Source organism: Myxocyprinus asiaticus, chromosome 46 (assembly GCF_019703515.2).
Source record: "Myxocyprinus asiaticus isolate MX2 ecotype Aquarium Trade chromosome 46, UBuf_Myxa_2, whole genome shotgun sequence".
Classification (NCBI taxonomy): domain Eukaryota; kingdom Metazoa; phylum Chordata; class Actinopteri; order Cypriniformes; family Catostomidae; genus Myxocyprinus; species Myxocyprinus asiaticus.
In genome coordinates this window covers 26474018-26497642 of record NC_059389.1, presented here as the reverse complement: position 1 = coordinate 26497642, position 23625 = coordinate 26474018, and the positions used below count along the sequence as shown (strand labels likewise).

The 23625-nt window shown below is 37.0% G+C and overlaps 1 protein-coding gene across 2 annotated transcripts in view; it reads right to left on the bottom strand.

Annotated features, from left to right (window-relative positions):
- glg1a (golgi glycoprotein 1a) overlaps positions 1–20024 on the bottom strand; it is a 44008-nt gene extending 23984 nt beyond the window's left edge. Inside the window, exons 1-8 of one of the 2 annotated variants that reach the window (XM_051690341.1) lie at positions 19660–20024; positions 6271–6300; positions 5815–5901; positions 4610–4825; positions 2707–2910; positions 2557–2628; positions 2288–2474; positions 1322–1533 (exon numbers count right to left, since the gene is read on the bottom strand). In XM_051690341.1, coding sequence (XP_051546301.1) covers positions 1322–1533; positions 2288–2474; positions 2557–2628; positions 2707–2910; positions 4610–4825; positions 5815–5901; positions 6271–6300; positions 19660–19968 — 1317 coding nt within the window. In that variant the 5' untranslated portion in view covers positions 19969–20024. The remainder of the gene's footprint in view (positions 1–1321; positions 1534–2287; positions 2475–2556; positions 2629–2706; positions 2911–4609; positions 4826–5814; positions 5902–6270; positions 6301–19659) is intronic. The other variant, XM_051690342.1, reaches the window with a different exon arrangement.
- Positions 20025–23625: the final 3601 nt, after the last annotated feature.

The following is a 23625-nucleotide window of genomic DNA, read 5'->3' as shown; positions in this document are numbered from 1 at the left end:
AGTCATTCATCACAGACAGTGCATTATTTAATATGAATGAAAACGAGCTACTTGCATTCATGAATTAAATTAATCAACCTCAGTTCATTAATTACAGGAAGGACAGAGATGCAGTGAATGACTACAAGTGTGCTCATCTGAGTAAAATGTAATGAAAATTATCTAGCCAGTAGAGCTGGGCGATACAGCCCAAAAGTATAATTTCTCATGCCGATTATTTGAAATTGTGATTGATTACTTTTTTTTTTTTAAATCAGACAAACCAGTTGATTCAAAGCCATTACATTCAAAATGTTAAATGCAAGGAAGTAAAATGTAGTTAAAAAGAATTGTTTGCCAAATATTTTCACTGAATTAACTAAAGATCAGCCGATATATCGGTTTTATTAATTACAGTTTTAGCGATTAATCGGCACCGAGTTACTTTTGGAACTATATTTTATCTGCAAAAATCCATGTTGATATTTGTCAATAGTTTTTTTTTATGATTACATTTTTTTTCTTTCACCCATTTCATTTACAAATTCAGATTATGTTATTTGGAGGGTTCTTTGGTTCATTTTGTATATAACCATTTATGTTATTTGGAGTTCATTTGTTATTTGAAGTGTCTATGTTATTTGAACTTTTGTCTTTAGTTTGGATACAGATTTTTTATTTATTTTATATTATTTAATAATTACGACTAATTACGAATTTAATAATTATTATTAATTTTGTAATAAAGTTCAGCGCTATTTTACACTGAGTGCAGTGTTTTCATTAATATTATTAAAAACTATCAACCGATTAATCTGTTATCGGTTGATTTTCCACCCCCATCTGCAAAATCCACTATCGGTCAACCGCTAAACTAAACACAAGGAAGAAATATGTAATCATTTTTATATACACCAATATACTACCCAGCCCTTCTAGCAAGTGAGTGTGTGTTAATGTGCACCTGGGTAGTAGACATGAAAATAATTTGGAAAGCAAATATATCATGTAGTAAGCCACGCAAAACTTTTTAAATATCATTTTGCTAATTATTTTATCATTGTTTGTATGCAGAGAGACACAATTTAATATTTGTACTAAATATTTGTAAAAGAAAATTAATTAGTCACACCGCAGGACTATTTAAAATTAACTAGTAAAGGCAAAAAGCTAAAAAGGGTGAAAAATAAAAATGGCAAAGAGTCACAGGACCAAACACATACAGTTCCCCTTTTTCATTCATATATATTTTAACCTAAAATCTTGACGTTGATAAAAATAAAAAAAAAGAAAGAAAGAAAAAAGCAAATGGACAATGGCATCAACTACACATTTAACTCACAGCTTTCTGGCAGTGGTCCTCTAATATGCCTTTGTCCCGGGACACCCTCATGAGGCAGTGGAGGGTTCGACCCTTGTGGTGCAGACCGGAGCAGTGCGCCTCAATCTCCCCTCTACAATGAAGCACAATCTCTGGACTGAGAGAATAATCTTCCATCAGCATCCGCCTATAGTCCAACATCTCTCCCTGACACTCGCCACTCACCGTTTGACCTGTGACAGAAAGCATGAATACGTTTGAGGTTGCACCAACTACTTGACTTGTCAGTCAGCTCTGTCACTATTCAACATGTTGGGTCTGCGTTAACTAGTCTATGATCACTCACAGCAGGAGAAAAATTCCTGTCCACAAACTGCGTTATGGTGCATTTGGGTGGAAATTAGAGGTAGACCGATATACCGGTTTTACCGATTAAGCGTGCCGATAGTTGCTGATATTTTGAAAATATGAAATGATGAAAAATCTAAGAGTGCAGTGCTCCCCATTAATTACCCGCCACAGTCTTATTTGTCCCACCACAGTTTCATAATGAACTCATAACGTAAAAGATCTCTAATGATGTGTTTTGCGCCATTGCTTCGACAAAGCATCTCTGGAACCACCTGGCTGCATCTGAGACACCAAGGCATTTTGAAGACACCACATCGTTTGAGGTAAGTAACGTTAACTAACGTTACAGTATCCACTGCTGTTATCCACTAGTCCAAACACAATTTTATCATTATCAATGTACAAAAGCAAATAGATAGCGTTACTGCAGAAGTTATCATTGATACAGTTGAAGTCAGAAGTTTACTCTAAAATAATTTTTTTTTTTTTTTTTAAATATGTAAAATAAAAACCAACTATACTGAAACTAGAAAACACTAGAAAATGTGTGAAAGTAAAATCAAACTGTAGAGGGTAGAGTTTTTGTTAGTCAACATGATTTAGGAAATACACATCCATCATTCCCAACACACTTACCTCGGTGTACGGCTGACTCGAGACACAGCAGCAGGTATGACAGTTTGGCCTCTCGGGCTCGCGGCATCGCCGTATCCATGTTACAGCGGTATTTGCGCAGGTCTGGTTTACAGGCTTTAGCTAACGAGTAGCTGACCTTGTAGTCCTGAGCTATGAGCTTCTGACGAGTGGAAAGAGCATCCTTACACTGCAGATGACACGGACAGGTACATATTTTCATAAAAAGGGTACATACAACACCTTAAAATGCCACTATGAATAAAACATACTTTGTCAGACATGCTCTCCTCAAACTTGTGGTTGAAGAGACATTTGTAGACTTTGCCTTCTCCTGCTGGAGTCTAAAAAGCAAATGAATGAAGCAAACAATTAGCAAACAAGACTGTTAGGACTAAACATGTTTGAGTCTTGCATCTTACATTTTCACAGAAGCGTTCCCGGTCCTCCCGGCAGACAAAATACAGGTGGCGATCCAAGTGGAAATCGTCAGAGGAAAGTTCAGCAACGCGCATAATGGCCTTCTTACAGTCCTCTTTAATGGCGTATTGACCCGGCTGCTCCTCGGCTTCAGTCACAAGCCCTTTCTCCAAACATGCAATCACTTCGCCCTGAGAGTGGATATCCTGAAGGGCAAAGAGAACGAGAATGTGCAAACGTTTTGTATAAATTTCAATATGTGCCAGCATGAGAACGTTTCTTTCTCAGTTTTTCCTTGACACTGTGGCTTGCTCAATGTAGAGTAGGTAAGGTACTACTCTTTGTAAAGCTGCTTTGAAACAACATGCATTGTAAAAAGTGCTATTTAAATACATATAATTAAATTCAACTGAATTTTGCTGGTTCTTCAGTTCAGTCAATTGCCTTTGGATCACTTGACAGCTCTTATAACAATGAGCTATTTGTCCCAAAAAAGCTTTTTGGGACAAATAGCTCATAGCTCATATTCTAGGATCTAGACTGACCCTATTCTAGCTCCTATTCTAAAATCTTGAAATGTTTCAAAGCAGGGGTGCATAGATATGATCTTGGTAAAAGTCTGATACTGTTCTTAGGTACTATTTATTTATTTTATTGCCACATCAGCATCACTGGCTATTTTCATGGCAAGATCAAGGTAATATACTCAATATAGTACATAATACTGTAATATACACAATTATACAAGTCTTAGGTACTAATACTCATAAAAATTGTAACATACCAACATCTAATTCTGCACGACATATGAACAATGGGCCTCATTCACGAAACACAAGCCGAATGAATTTCTGTGAAAATCGAAGACCTTTTTTCCACACTTCCGGGTTTTGAATCCTGCCTTGCAGCACTTCTCTTCATTTAAGGGGATGAAGACATTTTTCAACTAATAAAATAACTACATCTCAGTGTTTAGTGGCATTTTGGTGCTGATGCGTGAATGGTAGCAAAATGGAAAAAAAGATGCAAAGCCATAGAGCTGTTCAGCTTGTAGTCCAAAAACCCGGAAAAGTATTCGCCACGGGTTCTCTCTGGATTTCCCTATGGGTTTTTATAATGGGGCTTTTGAACTTGAGTAAAATAAGGTCTGTGGTAAACATTACTTGATGATACGTGGACGTATGATACTTTTTTTTTTTTTTTTAAACACACGGCGGCTTCAAAATTCACATTTGAGGTATGAAAGTGTGTAATTTATGTTGTAGAACAAAACGTCCACGTATCGTCAAGTAACGTTTACCACGGACCTTATTTAACTTTCAAAAAAGTTAAAAAACCCCATTATAAAGGAAACCCCACAGGAAAACCCAGAGGGAACCCATGGCGAATTAGACTTCCGGGTTCGCTTACAAATTGATGTCACAACAGCTCTTTTGCATGTGTGAATAGCAGATGTAATACATTTACCAGTTAAGGCAATCCAACAATTTTACTGCAATTTAAAGGGTTTCCTGTGTGAAAGTAGCTATTAACTATGGAATGAAATCAGTGTCACAATTCAGCTTCATCGACAACATCAAACCACGCAAAACATTACAACTCTACACATCCTTACAACCAAGCATTCAAAATGGTTTATTTCAATTATAGAAGTGCACTCGATCCACTTGCTCAGTTATAAGCCTGCATGTCACATCAGCTGCACTGTACTGTGTCTGAAAATTGCAGCATTACTACACAGAAATAATGTATAGTCATTACTAACTACCAAATAGGAAGCATCTGTACTCATACTCAAAGGTATTGTTTCATCCTGATTCAAAAGGTTTTCGGTATGTCTCTTTACAGTAAATCTTCACTCAGTCTTAATACACTGACTGCACCCACAGTGCACCTGGATTTTACCTTCTCGCCCGTGTTGACGCTTCCACAGTGTAGTTTGTTGATATCGTCCTTGCACTTGTCCATAAATCCGCAGATAAGGCGGTAATCGCTGAAGATGATACTGGTCATTTTTGTGATGTACTGGTTACACTGGTACTCTGAGATGTTACTTCGGTGATCTACCAAACACGACACCAGGTAACCCTTCCCACGCTCCTCTGCAGCACACTCCTTAATCTGAGAAAAACAGTCAAAAATGATTTTATCATGACTTTTTGGTATAGTCTGACACTTTAAAAGGTGAACTGTGTCATTTTTGAGCCCCCACTGTCACTAAACAGAATTGCACAAAAACAAAAAGTCACATCCACACGAACACGTTTTCGTTTGGAAACCCTAACGAAAACCATGAGTTTGGCAAATTTGCCGCAAACTCGGCCCTGATCATTTTCACATGCAAATAAGCTTTGCGGCAAACTTGTGGCAAATTGTTCATTGTTGCCAAAGGTTTGCTGCAGGTTCACCACTACCGGCGAAGAGCTGCAAACTTCTGGCAAACATTTGCGGCGAATCAGAAGCTCATTTGCATTTGAAAATAATGAGTGACAAATTTGCGGCAAGTTTGCCAGAACTCACAGTTTTTTGTAAGGGAACGCATTCATTTCACTACGTTTTGGCCTTCTGTCCACACTGAGACGGCATCTTTGTCCAACGAAAAATTAACGGTGCTTTTCGAAAACGTTTTATTTCAATTTAAAAGTTGGTACATTTAAAATGCCATCTTAGCATCATAGTGTGGACAGGGAAAGCTGAGATACTCGAAAACGATAACGTATTTGTTGTCATATGACAGTTATGTGATCAATTCATCTCAAAACTCGTGAAGTTTACTCGGAATTGCTGTCCGGCGGTGGAACACGAGGACAACTGCGTTTGAGACAGTACTTGGAAATGATGTAGGGCCACACTTATTACATTTTTTTTTAACATGTGCAGTAAAGGGATTTTTGCATTTTCAGATGTTTCGGTGTGGACGAACAACTTTTGGAAAACATTTGAAAATGGCAGTGTGGACTGAGGGCATTTCGAAAACAGCGTTTTCAAATTTATTTGGATTAATGTGGACGTAGCATTAAGCTTTAAAACATTTGTTTTCCTTTTATCTAACTGTATTACAAAGTATGGTCAAACTCAATTCTGAGAGATCAGTGCATATCTGTACTCACCCCACTGATGGTACTCTTGCACACTTCAATAGCAACTGACTCAAACTTTGGATCTGTTGTCAAATTCAGCTTGTAGTTCCACAGCAGCTAAAAATGAAAGACGTTTTATTAGACAGGAATTTACATTTATTTAAAATGAATTGGTTTAAATTGATCAGTAAACAAATGTAATTGCTTATTTTGTCTATAAATGTTCTTCATATTAAATCAGTGCATGTTGCAGCAATGAGAAATTAACTGTAAAATTCTTAAATCTCCAATAAAATTCTAATATATAATATACATATATACATCTACAATGTTCAAGTCTCAAAACAGAATTTCAGAATGATTTTTACTGCTAAGTTTCAATGTTAGTTTCATTTGAGACACTTTGGCTAGAATTGCAACTAGTTAGCATTTACGGTTCTTCAGATCAACATGAGTCAACAGCAGCAATAAGGCATAAGCACTTACATGATTGCAATCTGCAGCGATCTCCGACTCCTGAAGAAGAGATTAAGAAAAAAAGTGTAAAATTACAAGTGCTTATAGTTACCTTTACAGACTAAATTGCAGATCTCAAACTCCAATAATTCATTTTGTTGTTGAAACAAGAAGTCACAACTGTATTACAATAGCAAGTGAACCCTTTGGAATTACTTGCATTTAGGTATAAATTAGTCTTAAAATCTGGTTTGATCTTCATCTAAGTTACAATAATAAACAAACAAACACAATCTCTTAACTAATGACACAAATTATTGTATTGTTCTTGTACATATTGAATACATCATTCAAACATTCTCAGTTTAGGTTGGAAAAAGTGTGTAAACTTGGAGGTGTGGGTTGGAGCTACTCTGACTTATAAAAAGCATTCAAAAATTTTGAGTTTGCTATTCAAAAGAAGTATTTGCTGACGTGGACCATGCCTTGCAAAAAAAGATATCTCAGAAGACCTACGATCAAGAACTGTTGCTGGAAAGGGTAACTGTTATCTCGAAGAGCATATATATTCATCTGTCCATAGTTAGACAAACTGTCTATAAATGGAGATGATTTAGTACTGTGGCTACTCTCCCTAGAAGTGGCCATCCACCCAAGATGACTCTAAGGGCACAGCAGAGAACGTTCAATGAGGTAAAAAAGAACCCTAAAGTGACAGCTGAAGGCTTGAAGGAATCATTGGAACTGGTTAACATCTCTGTTCATGAGTCTACTATACGCAAAACATTAAACAGGCATGGTGTCCATGACAGGACACCACGAAGGAAGCCGCTGCTTTCCAACAAAAACATTGCAGCACCTGAAGTTTGCCAAAGACAACCTTGACACTCCACAATGCTACTGGAAAATATTTTGTGGACTGATGAAACTAAGGTTGAATTGTTTGGGAAAAACACTCAGCACCATGTATGGCGTAAAAAAGGGCACCGCGTACCAACATGAAAACATGATCCCAAAGGTGAAGTACAGTGTAGGGAGCATCATGAATTGGGTCTGCTTTGCTGTTTCGGGGACAGAAACGCTTGCCATCATTGAGGGGAAAATGAATTCCCTAGTTTATCAAGTGATCCTACATGATAATGTCAGGGTGGCTCTAACTTCAGCACCAGCTGAAGCTCAGCTGAAGCTGGGTGATGGAGCAGGACAATGACCCTAAACTTTGAAGTATATTCTCTACAGAATGGCTTAAAAGAAAAAAAGAAAAAAAGCTCAACAAGCCACGTGATAAGATGCGCAGATTGACTGTCTCAGACGCGGAGGCAACTGAGATTCGTCCTCCGCCACACAGATTGAGGCGAGTCACCACGCCACCACGAGGACTTAGAGCGCATTGGGAATTGGGCATGCCAAATTGAGAAGAAAATGGGAGAAAATCACTTTGGTCAATTCTGTTGTTTTAAATGCTATATAAATAAAGTTGAGTTGAGATTAAAGCGCAAATGCTGCGAATGAATTATATAAATATATAGTTTACTTGTGCTGCGTGGTTCACAGTAGATTAGTGCTCTGCCATCTGATACAATATGTTGTGAATGATATGTCTGTGGAGTTTCCAGAGTATGAGCGGTCAGACTTATGCATTCATTCAAAGTACGCATCTCTTCCACACTAAGATTGCACCCTTTAGCATTTTAATAAATCACACTAGGACATATCACATTTTTAATTTGATTAATTCTCCATTTCAGTGTAAGGAGTAACAGAGCACGTGCTCAAAATAAGCATTTCAAAGCAGTCGTGTGTCAGTCATACTGTGCGCTGGTATCGGATCGAGTCGGTGCTCGGTAATACCGGTATTGCAGAAACACTGGTATCGTTACATCTTTTTTTATTTTAGTACTGGTACGTTTGACAACAACTTAGACACAAGCAAATATCTGCTCTGGCCTCTTTCTCTCTTCCTGTAGCTCTCACCACACATACTAAAAAAAATATCCTGTGGCTTGTGTGTTAATATCTGAGATAAGATATAACACACACATGTGAGCAGGTTACACTGTATGATGTCAATTAAAGTGCTATAAAACACTTTGATAAAGGTAACAGATTTTGATATGGAAAGTTCATTCTAAACAAATATTAGCCATTTGTGAATCTTTAATAAGTTATTAAATGTACAACTAGTCAGTAATCAAACAGATTTAGTCATGGGTTAGGGTTGCAAACCACATAAAATGGTCCATAATTTTGTCCATAGAAGGTTACATACCAAAAACCATTCTCGGTTCATTTAGATACAATTATGATGACATGTGGTTCAGCAAGTGAGTCAGATGTTAATTTAGTAACTGTTCTCATAGATTCAGCGAGTAATTTGACTGATTCAAACCAATAACTTTTGAACAGACATCTCGGAGATGTACGTGTGCTATATGAGCGTGTAAAATGTTGTTGTTTAACTCTAGGAGGAAGTTAGTCCACATTCTACTGGAGAACCGTCCAAATTGCCAAGTAAATATTTAGAGTGTCAAATCTCAAAGCACACTGTCTAAGTCAACAGACACACCAAAAATAAGACCAACATATTGGTAATATTGTTGGGAAATGTTGATCAAATAAACAAGTAGGTTTTATCTTGGGTTTTCAGTTAGTCTTTCATTTTAGCCCTATTTGCTGTCATGATACTTTCTTCCCCATACAGAGGGCACTGAAAGGTTATGAAAAGACTATGACGATCATTAATGGCTTTACAGCTACAGTTGGCAAGATGAGCAAGAACAGTACATTATTTTACAATAGTCCTGTGACATGTGATCAAGCATCTGACAATGATGTGAGTGATGACAGAGTTCCTTTCACTTAGATCTTTGAAGAATTTCAAAGAATTTTTATGAAGAATCTGAAATAATGTTGTCAACATCCAAATACTTTGTGAGAATACATCAACAACTGACAAATTTTATAGATTATGTCGCCAGCATCAGAAGAACTAGGCAACTTCCATGCAACTCTGTTGGAGTTTGAAACCTCCATTTCCATTTTCCTAATGTCAACGTTTTCCAAAGTATGCACTTATGGAGAGTGCTTTCAAAACGACATCGGAGCAAAATGACATCCTAGTATGTATGAGAGGCGTAAACATAGAAAAATCAATAAGGTTTTAAACTTCAACTGATTAGTGTGGATGTGGTTTAACCCTTAAATGCATGGTCATTTTCATAAACACTCTTACATATTCGGGTCTTTAGACACCCGGCACTTAGATCTATCAAAAATGGATGTACAAAATGCTCAGTGTAAAATGTTTCGGAATATTTTCAAGACAATGAGGAAACATTCAAATAAAACATATTTTGATGTTTTATTTTTCATAAATTAAAGAGATAATGCAACAAATCAGGACAAATCAAGAACAGGATTCATCATTTTCACACTGAAATTTCATGAGATGCAACTGGCTGACAAACACATATTGAGTTATACTTAACACATAATCTACACATGTGTAATGTATGTGTAACTTATGTGTAATTTATGTGTATTTTCTCAGCCACTTGAGTCTAAATAGATGCTCAGCTTACATTATTTCAGTAGTACACCCAAATGACAATAGTCATATCATCCTGTTCACATGTAACACTTGCTATAGTTTACTTCAATGATGTTTCAGCTAGCAATGTCAAATGTAAATCAAATCAATCACTGAAACATCAACACCACCTTGAATATGAAATAACATGAATATTATGTATTTGTATACGCATATAAAATACTGATAATTCACCACTGTTGTTAATTCATTGTTGCACAGAAAGTCTACGTGATAAACAGTAGTATTTATTTGTATAAATATAGTACTCATTTCTCTTGTAATAAACAAATAAATAGATATCCTGTGATAGTAAACATAAATAGATTTGAAATAATTATAAAAATATAACTTATGGAAGTGCAAAAAAAAAAAAAAAAACTTATATTCTTCAAGACCCTATGCACTTTTGGTACTTAAACCAAAGTAATTTTGCCATTTTTTGTGTGTCAAACTATTTATAAGGGATATATTGAGGAATACTAAAGAGGTGTGGGCACAACTCCAAAACTTGATGAGGTACAGGGGTTGGAATGAGGTCCCGGGTCTCTAAAGACCTGAGGTATGCGTTTAAGGGTTAAAAATCCATCCAAAGAATGTAAGAGATTTGTTGTCAACATCCAAAGAACTAGAGAGATTGTGGAAATATCCGATGAATTTGATAGAACACATCAAAATCTGAAGCATTTTTGAGTTTCTGTCGTCACATCTGAAGAACTACAAAAGTACAGGTCGACTGATAGAGGATTTTGCATATACCGACAATGAAGGCGGTGGAAAAGGCTAATAACTGATTAATCGGCTGATAGTTTTTAAAATAGATTACTAGAATGTTACAACATTTTTGTATTTGGCACAGACATAGAATCCAGAGTCCAGAATCCCAATAATAATCAGAAAAAAAGATTTAGTGCATGAGACTTTTAACATGAAACAAGCTGGAAACACACTGGAGACTCTTATTTTGAAATGTCTGTGATTTGGCTTCGTCACAATGCTCTATATTTAATATTTACCAAATTAAGCTTTTTATTAGTGATGGACAAGTATGGGTTTTTTAATGGCTGATGCCGATATCCAGAGAGCAGGGTGGCTGATAGGCCGATACAATGCTGATATATCACACAATGTAATATAGTAAATAACAAACAAAAAAATTAATAAACTTATTTTATATTATTCTATATTTTCTCAATTTCACACAAAACTTTAACTTTGTAAAAAAGAATCTAAAAAATAATATTGTATTTTAAATGGTAGATAGCAGTTTCTTCTGATTTCTGTTTAGTCATCAAATTTTAGTAATTTATTTGCACATGAAGAAATTGTTCATATATTAGTAACAAGGAAATAACAGTACACACAGTAGTGCAGCAACCATGGATGGCATGTCCACATTAGCAATCGCATTTTCTCAAAAAATACCGAATCAAACAAATTGTACATGCAGTGCATAGTGAATAAGACATTTACTTAAAGCACAAGTGAAGCGCTTTTACTTTGAAGCTGCTCTCACGCGCTCGTGCGGCAATCTCCTGACAGTTTAAATGGCCTGGATTGCCTGCTGGGATTGTCATAGAGTGACCGGCATGATTTGTGAATCAGAGGAACTTTTGATCCTGATCCTGAAGTTTTTGATTCTGGCTGATGGAACACGTGCTTCACAGGAAGATATTAGATGAGTGCTCGACGGGAAGAAAACACTGGATTTTCGTGAGGTTTGTGAATTACATCTTTTTAAACGAGATATCTGCATATTTGCAGACGGTATATAATACATGTTTTATTGATATTTGCCTTTTATCATTAGAAACGTTACAGGGAACTGTTGAGGAGAGACTGTTATAATAAGTACTTCAGAGGAAGATTTATGAACGTTCCACAGGATGCTGGATCTGCTGAAGTTGTGTGAGGTTGGTTTATTACATCCGTTTAAATGAAATATGTGCATATTTGCAGATGGTATATGATATTAGTTTTATTGATATATGCCTTTTTATCATTAGACAAGACAGTTAAAATTTACAGGGAACTGTTGAGGAGAGAGTGGGAGAATGAAACAGGTGAGCACTTTAACAATATGAGCTCAAACGCGTCTGCCTCTGATATGCGGACCATTTAAATGACACTGTGTTGCACACCAGTCTATTATTGTAGTAACACGATGGCACATAACATCAACACAAACCGTGACTGGTCGTTTACATGTCTCGGTCGCTTCACATGCAAGCAGCCGATTCTCAGCGCCCTCAAGAAACAAATCAGCCAAACAGGAAAATATATATTGTCCGATGCTGATTATAAAAAATAAAAAAAATCGGAATATCTGCCAATTTATCGGCCTCTGCGATATATTGGACGACCACTACTTTTTATAGTCTATTATTATTATTATTCACAATATACTGTATGAAGTTTATGTATATTACATTATGTATTTTTCTTTGCATGCCCTTGCTTCAATTTATAAAACGTAATTATCGTTGGAACACAGAGGAATAAAAAAAAAAAAAACTATCTGCAACTATCTGCATTGATTTTTGCAGATAACCGATAACTCCAAAAGGCAACTATCGGCACAGATTAATATGTAAAACAATTTTATTGGTCTACCTCTACTACAAAGGGCATGGGAACATGCATTATATTTAAGAGAATGTCTTCAACATTCAAAGAATTTCAGAAAATACAACAAGAATTTGAGAGAGTGCAACAACAACATCAGATTGGAGAGAATACAGCAATGTCCGTAGAAATACAGAGAATATGGCATCATCTGAGGAATTTGAGAGAATACAGCAAAATTTGCTGAATTTATGATCAACGGCGACATCATATGTGAGAAAATGTGCAACATCTGTCAAAGTTAAGAGAATACTGTAACATCCAAATTTGAGAGAATACGACATTGATCACAGCCGAACCACAGAGACCCCTAAACAAACCAACTAACACAGTCAGAGGATTTACCAGCATGGATTGGGAAAAAAATATGGTGCTGTAGTTCTAGTGGACTACTCACTTAAACCTTAAACTGCACTGTTTCAGCAAAAGCTCTCTTTAACTGTAGCGGATGTGGTCTTGAAGCTACAATGAACTGCTGTAGGCCACTTCCATGTCTTTGGCAGCTTTATTTAAAAGTAGATGTTGCATTTTAATAGTTTCTTCCTCCATTAATAAACGATGCCTCTATTAGCAGCCTTGACAGCCAAGAAGTGTATTCAACAAATAACAATTTAGGTCACCCTAACCATGCTAACTTCATGGTGATCTTTATTTGAACAGCTGAGAACAAGCTCAGACAGATAGCATCCTCAGCATAGCACAGGAGAGGTGTTAACAGCCTGATGTAAATTTCAAGCACGGCATTCTTGATTTCCATGGAGCTCAAGGCTTGACAAGTGTCACAATGTTGCTAAAAACAGCATCCAAATGCAAAGACACAGCAACCTTTGACTATCTTCTATTCAGTTAGCTTATTATTTGTCTTTGTGTTGTAACAGGGGTTTGTCAATTTTAAAAGGTTTTGCTGAGACTTACTTTTTGTTTGGGGTCCCAGAGACCCTAATGATTTACATGTAAAAATAATTACATTAATGCTTAAATTCAATTCATTAATATGTTCTTCTGACCTGATAAAGAAAAATCAAAACTTCCAAGGAAAAACTTAAACCCATCGGTTGTATCATAAAGTAGACATGGACATTTCAGAAATGTGAGCTTTAAATAGCCTTAATTACTTAGCTACTCAACTCAAACAAAATAACAGCACATTTAACATTTAGTGAAAAAAAAAGACAAAACAGTACAAATTCCTTCCGCATACATACAGAAACCTCTAAAGTCAGCATTGTGGAAAACACAACACATAGAAGAATCTAGGGCTGCACAATTAATCGTATTTTAATTGCAATCACGATTTCTGCCTCTCACGGTTAATTAAGCATAATCATCTGCAAACAGAAGGTGTCAGCCAAGTAAAGTTGCAAATTGTTGTTCATTTTCATTATAGGCTGTGTCTATGGATGACAGACCAAATCACAAGCTCTTTTGACTAATCACGCTCTCTTCAGAAGTTCGCTACTGACCAATCACTGTCTCTCTTTCGAGCACTCGCTGAAATACAGAACCGTACCGCAGATGTTTAGGAGTCTCATATGTACGGCACATGAGGATAATGATACGGCATTCTGTGCTTGAAATTAATTCCATCTCGTGCTTTGATAATGTATGTTTTATACAGAACAGCTGTGCTCTGAATTCGGTTCGTGTACGTCGCTAACATGCTCTGACAGGGTTATTTTAAAGCACTACACATTTACCTCAGTTGCACATTTGCCTAATTCCAAATATATTTGACCATAACAAGTGTGTAACAAATCTAAAGTACCCTTTGGCACCGGGGTTGTGTGGAGCGAGGAATAGACGAGAGCATTTCTCCATGTATGGAAAGAGCACAAAACACCACTGTCACCTCTGCTGGTAACACTCAGAAACAACACTGTCTTCATTCAAAATAAAAGGCTTGATAAAATAATTAGGCTTCCTTCAAATAAAACGCTTAAGACTGTATAGAAATTCTGCGTGCTCAATTATTAAAAATATATTACTAATAGCCTACACGTTACTGTAGGGTATGGGGATATCATAATAATGTTATTAATAATAATAAAGAATGGATCTTAAAAAGGATGCAAGTGTAAACACCCGAGTAATTGTTTCTATTAGCAGTAAAGAATGGGTAAAACATGCCTTAATTTTGGTCAATAGCTGCTTAAAATGAGAGCTACTCTTTAATGTAATTTTATGTTTGTTTGTTTTTTCTTTTAGAATCAAGATCTAAACAGTGGCAACAGTATTTATTCATTTATTTATTTTTTGATTTTTTAATTGTGCAGCCCTGTAATTAAAAAGTTTTCAAATAACAGAATAATCGTGATTAATAATCATGATTAAAATTGAGCAAAATATCATTTTATTAACATTTTCACCATTATCGTGCAGCCCTAGAAGAATATATTCTGACTGTTCAAACTGATCTCAAAGTCAAATCAGAAACAGAAGGTTGACTTTTCTTTAGCCAAAATCGGTCTGTTCTTACCGAAATACAAAACTCTGCCCCCAGAGGCCAGTGCGGTAAGTGTTGTTGGGCGTATGGGCCCGTGTGAGCTTCATTTTCCTGGTGAAATGTCCACGAAGGGGCGCCAAAAGCAAGTTGTAAAGCACATTTTTTTCAGCTGTACAGGCTGAATGCATATATATATAAACTGAACCCCCCAACCCAAACCTAAATCTAACCATAAGTGGAGTAAAAATGTAATGTTAGGGGGAAAATCACAAAAGTCAGGACCTCCAAAACGTATGGACAAATATAGTATTCCTCCTGTGTAATGCACATTCTATTCAAATGATGTTTATTTTCTAATATTAAACTGGCATTGTTTGCCTTCAGATATTCCTAAAGATGACTTAAATTAAGAACCTGGTGAAAGGAAAACAATATCTTTTATGGAGTGGAAAACAAACATTTTCACTACTACAGTCCCAACTCAAAGTGGTCAACTCATAGGCACAGTTAGGATATTCTAACTATTCCTATAGAAATAAAGTGTTAATTATTAAGTTTGGTTTGATTTCACAAATTAAAAAATTGTGTAAAATTCAAAAAGCTCTAGATGCTAAGATGATCAAAAATAACTTGAATCCAATTTAAACCTGAAATGCAATTAAGTAATTATGTTATATATTAATCGCAATTGTGTAATAAACTAACTTGACCGTTAACATCAACAACCACAATTCTGACCCAGGAAAAAACCCTGGTAGCCAGAGAAATAACCTGTAACTGTGATAAACAGCAAGAGAAATAATCTGTAACTATGATGAACAGCCAGAGAGATATAACATGTATCATGATGAACATCAACCAGAGAAATAACCTATAGCAGTGATTTCTAGACAGCCCACTATGATGTAATGGTGTGTAACAGTGTATGAACAGCCAGATCAGTGAGGGATGTTAAAGTCGTATTGAAGTGCCTTGACGAGTGCTGTTCGATTCGCTGTTTTGACGTATTTCCTACTGACAAAGGAAATGCGGGTGGGACATGTCGAATGACTCATGCCGTTTTTAAAAACAGCCAATAGGCTTTAGCTTTCAGCCACAGCCTTTCCACTGTGCTGCTCATGTCAGAGTTGCAAATCGGAAAATCTTGAGAAGCGATCTCAATACCAGACACCTTTTCTAAAGTTTTGAGAAGCGAATGATCAAACTGTCATCATTATTAAAACCTGCCCACAAACGCACACAGCACATTGCGGTCTTTGTTTACGATGAGACTGAAGCCATTGTGCCACTAGAGATGAACATACAAGTGAGTATAAAACAATATATCCATTTGTTGAATCACAATAAACCAAACATAATGAACAAAGAACACTTACTCGAACTGTACATCTAAGAAACTTCGGCTGCACAAAATATAAACTTCACAAACGTGAATTCACCGATATTCCTTCTTCGAAGTGTACAAAGCCAGCGGGCCGCAACCAGAGTAGTTTGGGTATAGTGAAGAGGGTTTGAGGAAGGGAGCAACATAAAATATACTTTATCACCATGTTGTTGGCTAATAGCTGCAATCGTTTCATATGATGACAGGGGGCTTGATGGGAGGAGATGAAACTCATCTGTCTATTGATCAAACTTATAGCCCAGCCCTCGGCCAATCATTCGACATCAGAGATGAGAATTTGTTGCGAGTTTGGGGGGGATTATTGTTTTAATTAAAGATTAACAGGGAAAGCCATAAAATAAAAAAAAAAAACAATTACGTGCACGAATAAATCGCTTAACAAAAACAGCAACATCAATAAGAACTGTCAATTTTGAAATCATGGTGACTTTAATGATTCATCGATTAATTTTTTTAAATAATTTGATCGATTAAGCTTATCTATCATCGATTAATACATTTCAGAGCAAAGTCATTCAATAATCATGCCAGCAGACGTTGAAAAGACTGTCTATGCAGTCATCCACGGCTAGAGGGTGCACTGCAGTTTGTACACTTAATGTCACGTCTTGTCTGAAAAAACTGAAGAAAAAACACACCGACACGCATCCTTTACTTCTATTGTAAAGATTAATCAGGCTCAATGTAATCAGTGTTGGAGCGTTTCTCTATAAAATAACATTACGTTTTCTGCATAACCGTGATAGTGTTGTAAAGTACATGACAACAAGCACTGTTAATCCGCCAGTCTCCTTGTTTCATCCCAACCCACAATTACGTCAGTGATCGCCGGGATTTGACTTTTCAAATAAAAATAATAATTCCAAAGTTCCGAAATATCCCACCAACCACAACATAAAATTGTAACTTTAGAACTCAAATATTAACAACTTACAAATTCGTACTAAATAGCCTTAATGTATTGAAATACACTGAACTAAGAATATTTTAAGAGGAAATGCCAATACTTGCATTTCTTAAGTGTATTAATTTAAAGCTGATGTAATTTCTGCACCACTAGCGCCACCAAACGGAATTGCAAAAATAAACACTGTTTTCAAAACTTTCTGAATTAGGTTGCTCCCCTCTCCAAACCCTCTACCCTATCCCCAAAGTACCCTGGTTGCTTGGCCACTGGCTCGAATTTTTACACTTCTGAAGGAGGAGGAATCACAGAGAATTTGCGTTTGTGTGCGAGGCATTTTACCCAAGAATGCTTCAGGAATTTTAGACAGCACGAAATGGGGTTTGTCAAACGTCTGCACTTGGCAGAACAGCTGTCCTGTCTGTGTACACAGTTGGAACATCACAGAGTGTGAAGGTAAGTCAAACTAATTATCTAGCTTACTAGAAATAATCATATAACGTTTTTAGGTAGAGATTGTGAAATACTGTTGTGATGTTTTGTATGTTGTATTCGTCCGACAGCCACTTACACGGGATTGTTTTAAGCCACTGTTGTTGGTAAAGCTGTCATTCAACAATCTTGCCAATAAATACCAGTTATTGTTACGGCAGTTAAGGCCAATAACTATACATTTAGAAAAGAAGCGTTACCATTGGGACACATGGAGATGCTCTCGAGGGTGAACTTGACCATCAGCAGCCTCGTACTGGTCACTCTCGGTTCGCAGTAGGTAGTGGCTCAAATAAATATGGACTGATTCCTTTGGCGAAATTTAGCTGCTGTTGATCGTCCTCCTCCTCAATAAAAAGTTCTTGAAGGGAGGGTGCCGGTGGTGTGTCAGGTGGAGAGTAATCCTCCACAACTGACTGCAAACTTGCATTTAGATCTGCCTCCATTTAGTTTGCAATGCCCACTTTCTACGATCCAATCAATTCACGATGGCCAAAATCAAGTCCCGCCCTACATTTTTTTCTTGTTCGATGAAACGCTTCACTCAGATATACGTCACAATAGGGAAATAAAGTCGATCCCAACTTCTGTTGGTTTCTTTTCCATTAATTGTGTGTACTTTAAAAACCCAGGGAAACCACTGGAGTGCAGTTCTTTCCTGTGCTGATGCATTTCCTATTAAAACAGGAAGTTGGTATAATGGCACATCACATTTTTTACTTTCTGTTACAGCTGTGAGCCATGATTTGCTTCTTACTATAGAGCGCAACAGTGCCCACCCACTTTTTCAGCCATCTGGGTTCCGGAAGTATTTTCCCCATTCAATTCTCCATAGACTTTTTATAAAATCCTTCATAAAAGAGTTGAAATGATGCCATGAACCAAATCAACCAGCTCCGAGGAGAATCCCAACATCACAAACTCGAAAAAGTATTTGAAAATCGGACATAAAGACAAAGGTTCAAGACTGTGTACTTACCGTCTTTCATGAGAGCACCGACTACAATCCCATGAAGCATTGTGAATGATGTCATTGAATATAAAACTATGGAAATATATAAAACTATTGATTTTTGGCAGTTTATTTTAAGTAGAGAAACAATATACTTTATGTTTATTGCTAAATATCCCGATATGTACTAATATACAAGTAGTTTATGGGGGAGGGAGACCAACTGATAACGTCATTCACAGAGCGTCATGGGAGCACGCGGTCGCGTTTCGTGGGTTTCATTGGCCACGATTCTCTGATTGGTGGATCGTTCTCTGCTGTACCATTGGTAATGTAGCTGTTTACCATGAATTCCGCTATCAAACATGATTTTTAAACAATGAATTTGAAATAACGCAGACGGATGGCTTCGACGGAAGCATATACCATCGATGAACAACCTCGTAGATCACAGTAGCTTTGTCTTTAAAAGTTTATAAGTAATCACTGAAAAACAATTCATCTATGGGATAAATTAATGGCATTTTTACTTCTGGAACCAGACTGTTGCGCTCTATTGCTAGTCAGAGGCAAGCGGTATTAGGGGGCAGAACATTCTCATTATAGAGAGCATTTGATTGGACAAAAACGTGGATACGCCCCTGCGTGCAAGATGACTCGTCCATATTTTTGGTGTGTTTTTCCAGAAGAGAAAGACTGCAAATTTAAAATGTGTATATCGGCTAAACGATCATTTTGAGAGCATTTAGGAGTATACTAGCATATAAATGACTAAAAGCTAACAGACATAAAACTCCATAGCCTAGATGTTACTGAGGCCTTGTAATAGATTTAAAAACCAGACGTGACCGGAGATCCTCTCAAATCATCTATACTTATGTTATGTCTGTAGCTATTTTATCTCCATCTTATGTCTTACATATGCACTCAATTCTATGCTATAAGTGGCTTAAATCCTAATGCACCCGCAGATTCAGGATTAAAGACACGCTTGGTCGTGTTTTCTTACGTCTTTTCGGTCCTGCAGACACTCAAGCACAGCCAGGTTGTTGTTCCAGGAGTGTTTGGGGCAGATCCTGCTCACGTCCTCACGACAGGCCGCCTCCTCTGCAAGCTTCCAGCCGCCGCTGCGCCGGGCCACGGGGGCCCCATCCACCGCCGCCACTTTCCCCTCTCCGGCTGGATTTTTGGCTCTGTCGGCATTATCCGGCGCGTTTTCATTGTCTGAGATCATTGGTTTGAGTCCACGAACAGAACAGATCCAGCCGGAGATGAATATCAACAGCAGGAATAGCTGCACACGTCCACACGCCGCCATCTTCGCAAAGCGAAATTACGCACTCTAGTACGGCGAAGATGTGGCTCATGAATATGAATTAGCACATGCCGACGTCCCTTCGTTGTCTTCCTGTGCCATGTATTACAAAAAAAATCTGGATTCCAGGATTGGTTTTAGTTTGACAAAACTCACAAAATCCAATCAGGCTTCTTTAGGGTTAATGGTATGAAGACGCTCGTTACCAACTTTATCAATTCAGAGTTTGATCCCGAGGCTATGAATAGTTCACGTGCGCGTTCACGTGAATGAAGCGACCAGCCAGTCGCGAATTCAGAGTTCACTTAAACTAAGTTTAAACTTAGCTAGCTAGCTGCTTAATCATGCTTTGTGACATAGGCCACTGGAGCGCTTTGTTATTTGACTAATTAATATTTATGTGCCACAGCCTTTACCGTACTAGGATTTGTCATTTCTCGGTGAAGCGGTGGGAACTGGGGAGTTACAGTAGCCGAACGCCACAGGGTTTAAGCTCAACCATTGGCCACGTAGACCGTGGATCACTATCAAGACCATTAAAAAAAAAAAAAAAAAAACAAGAAACAAGAAAATTAACACGAAACAGCGGAGATACGATGTGTCTAAATAATTATTTTTCGACTTTAAATATCCATTGTGTATTTTAATTTAAGTGGCTTTTAAAGTTTAATGGTGTTATTGTAAATACTTGGGTTAAATTATGGTCCAGGCTCCAGACCGCACCTGAAGAAGTATATATATATATATGCCTGTTGTTTTTATTTGGAGTCCCACAGAAACCATACACCTACCCTTACCCCGAAAACATAACCCTTCCTTAATCCTATCTATAAATATCTATATCCTTAACTCTAACCTAAGCAAATGATACTTTCGCGAGACTTTCCCAGCCGGACGGTTACCTTCTTGGGGAAATCATTTAACAGCGCTTTCTACGGTATTCCATTTATATGTTAGAGAACATATTTTTTATAGTTATTAAATTGAAATGATTATACTGTTATCTTGCAAATGTTTGAGATATATAAAAACCCCGTCATGAAATGCAGCTCAGTGGGATGCTATAAGGAAAGGATAGACCTCTTGATGTGGGCACTCTGATGGAAGCGTGGAATTACAGTATGAATGTACCCTTCACTAACAGTTTTGTAGAAGGGCCCTTCGTCAAAAAATAAAATAAAATAAAATTCTTACTTTCGTTTGGAACGACACTTCAATATGTGTCCCCTTCCCGAAGCATGCTTCCTGTCTCACTCTATGGAGTATGTTGTCACAGTGCCAACCTGTTATTACTGTACTGTACATACCCTGTTGCAGGCTGTTGAGCAAAATCTAAACCGTTACACAATTGTGAAACAAAAAAGAATATGAAACACAAATATGTAAAAGGTAACACAAAAATATCAAACCATTATTTTAGCCAACAGAAAACTCCACCTCCACTTTCTGGCCTACTAAAAATGTAATTTTACTGTAAATTTTAACCAGCCCTTCTTTTGAGACCTTAAAGAATATTAAAGAAAATGTATTTGTGCATACAGAGGAGCTTGAAAGTATGTTAACCCCTTGTACAATTAAAATTCATATGAATGTACACAAAACAAATGTACATATGTCCAATGGATACTTTATGTTAATCGAAATGCAACATAACACACGTGTGACACAATGTATTTTGTGTAAAAATGTATTCTATTTTAATTTTTGTCTATTTATTGTGACGTACTGTATATGGTATTTATTATGTGAATCATCTATCTTGCTTACAGTATAGACTTTAATATTGTATACTATTTAATTATTTACATTCATTTTATGGACCATGGTGGAAGAACACTTTATTTTCTCTGGAACTGTCCACTTTTTTCTTCATTACTTGAATGTTGTAAGTCAATAAAGCAGGACAAATATATATTTCTAATGGGTTTTGATTACAGACTATAAGACTATAATAGCAGTGCTGCACTGTAAACAAATTACTATAATTTTAATAGTAAAAGAATGTGAAAATGCTACAGAAAATAACTAATTTAATTGGTTTAATTGGTTATCGGGACCAATCCTTTGGCAACGTCACCGCTTATTTCACACATGGAAGTGGTGGCAAAAACAGTAAACTTTTATCGGATTCAGTTGTTGAAAAATGATTTTGAGGGCTCTCGAAGATGGCTGTGGCTTCAAGCCATCAATAGAGCTGAATGGACTGTGGAGCAAACACATTAAGCAAACATTATTACAGATATGTTATTAACTCATATCATTGTAACAATTGTATAGCTAAGGATATTTGTGCATTTATTATGGTTGTGTCGTACATTTGTTTAAGTATGATTTTACCTCTTAATTAACAGTTTAGATGTATATTATGTTTAACAAGAAACACATGTACATTTTACAGTAAACTATTGTTAAAATCGGCCATTCCCAGAATTCCCAGCATGACCCATCACATTTAATTTCATTTTAATGCGAAGAGTTATGTATCTTCTTTTTTTAATATCATTTATGTACATTAGGGTGTTCTGTTTTATATTTTATGTTGTTTAGTTAATGTTAAAAAACCCGCATCCGGGGGGCCTGGGTAGCTCAGCGAGTATTGACGCTGACTACCACCCCTGGAGTCGTGAGTTTGAATCCAGGGCATGCTGAGTGACTCCAGCCAGGTCTCCTAAGCAACCAAATTGGCCCGGTTGCTAGGGAGGGTAGAGTCACATGGGGTAACCTCCTCGTGGTCGCTATAATGTGTGGTTCTTGCTCTCGGTGGGGCACGTGGTAAGTTGTGTGTGGATGCCGCGGAGAATAGCGTGGGCCTCCACACGTGCTACGTCTCCATGGTAACGCGCTCAACAATCCACGTGATAAGATGCGTGGATTGGTGGTCTCAGACGCGGAGGCAGCTGAGATTCATCCTCCAGCACCCAGATTGAGGCGAGTCACTACGCCACCACGAGGATTTAGAGCACATTGGGAATTGGGCATTCCAAATTGGGGAGAAAAGTGGAGGAAAAAAAACCCACGTCCACATGCGTGGACGTTGTATTTTGACTTTGCTATGCACAAGGCATAATTTAAGTGAAAAAAAAAAAACTGAATGAACACTGTTCGAAAGACTCTAGACTGTCATTTAAAGGGTAAACTTCTGCCGCACCGAGTCATGTGACAACAACATGATGTAGATTTCCTTGAAGTTCTCTTATGGACACAGCACCAACAAAAGTGCCTCTGGTAAGAAATCTCTAAGTTTTTGTCATTGAAACATGTTTGGTTGTAAAGAGGAGAGTCTCTAGTTTTGTTTGATATGCCGCATTAAAAAATCTGTTCATTTTTGTCCACATGATGTCCACATATGTGGAAACTTGTACCGCATTTACTCAAAAATAGAAAAAAACTTGTTAGTTATTTTGAATAACTTTTAACTTTTAACACACCTGTGGGTCATTTCGCTTCATTTTAATATACATTTTATTTTATTTTATTTTGTTATCTCTCTGCAATATGATTCTATTCATTAACATTAATAAATGCATTCCTGTATGTTTACTATGCATTTTCACATTGAGAATAGATGGGTTAATCCAAAAGCTAAAAAATTTTGCTTCCTGAGTATTTCTATGGACTTAGGATGAAAATAAGGTGCATTTCAAACTGTTCTGAAACCAG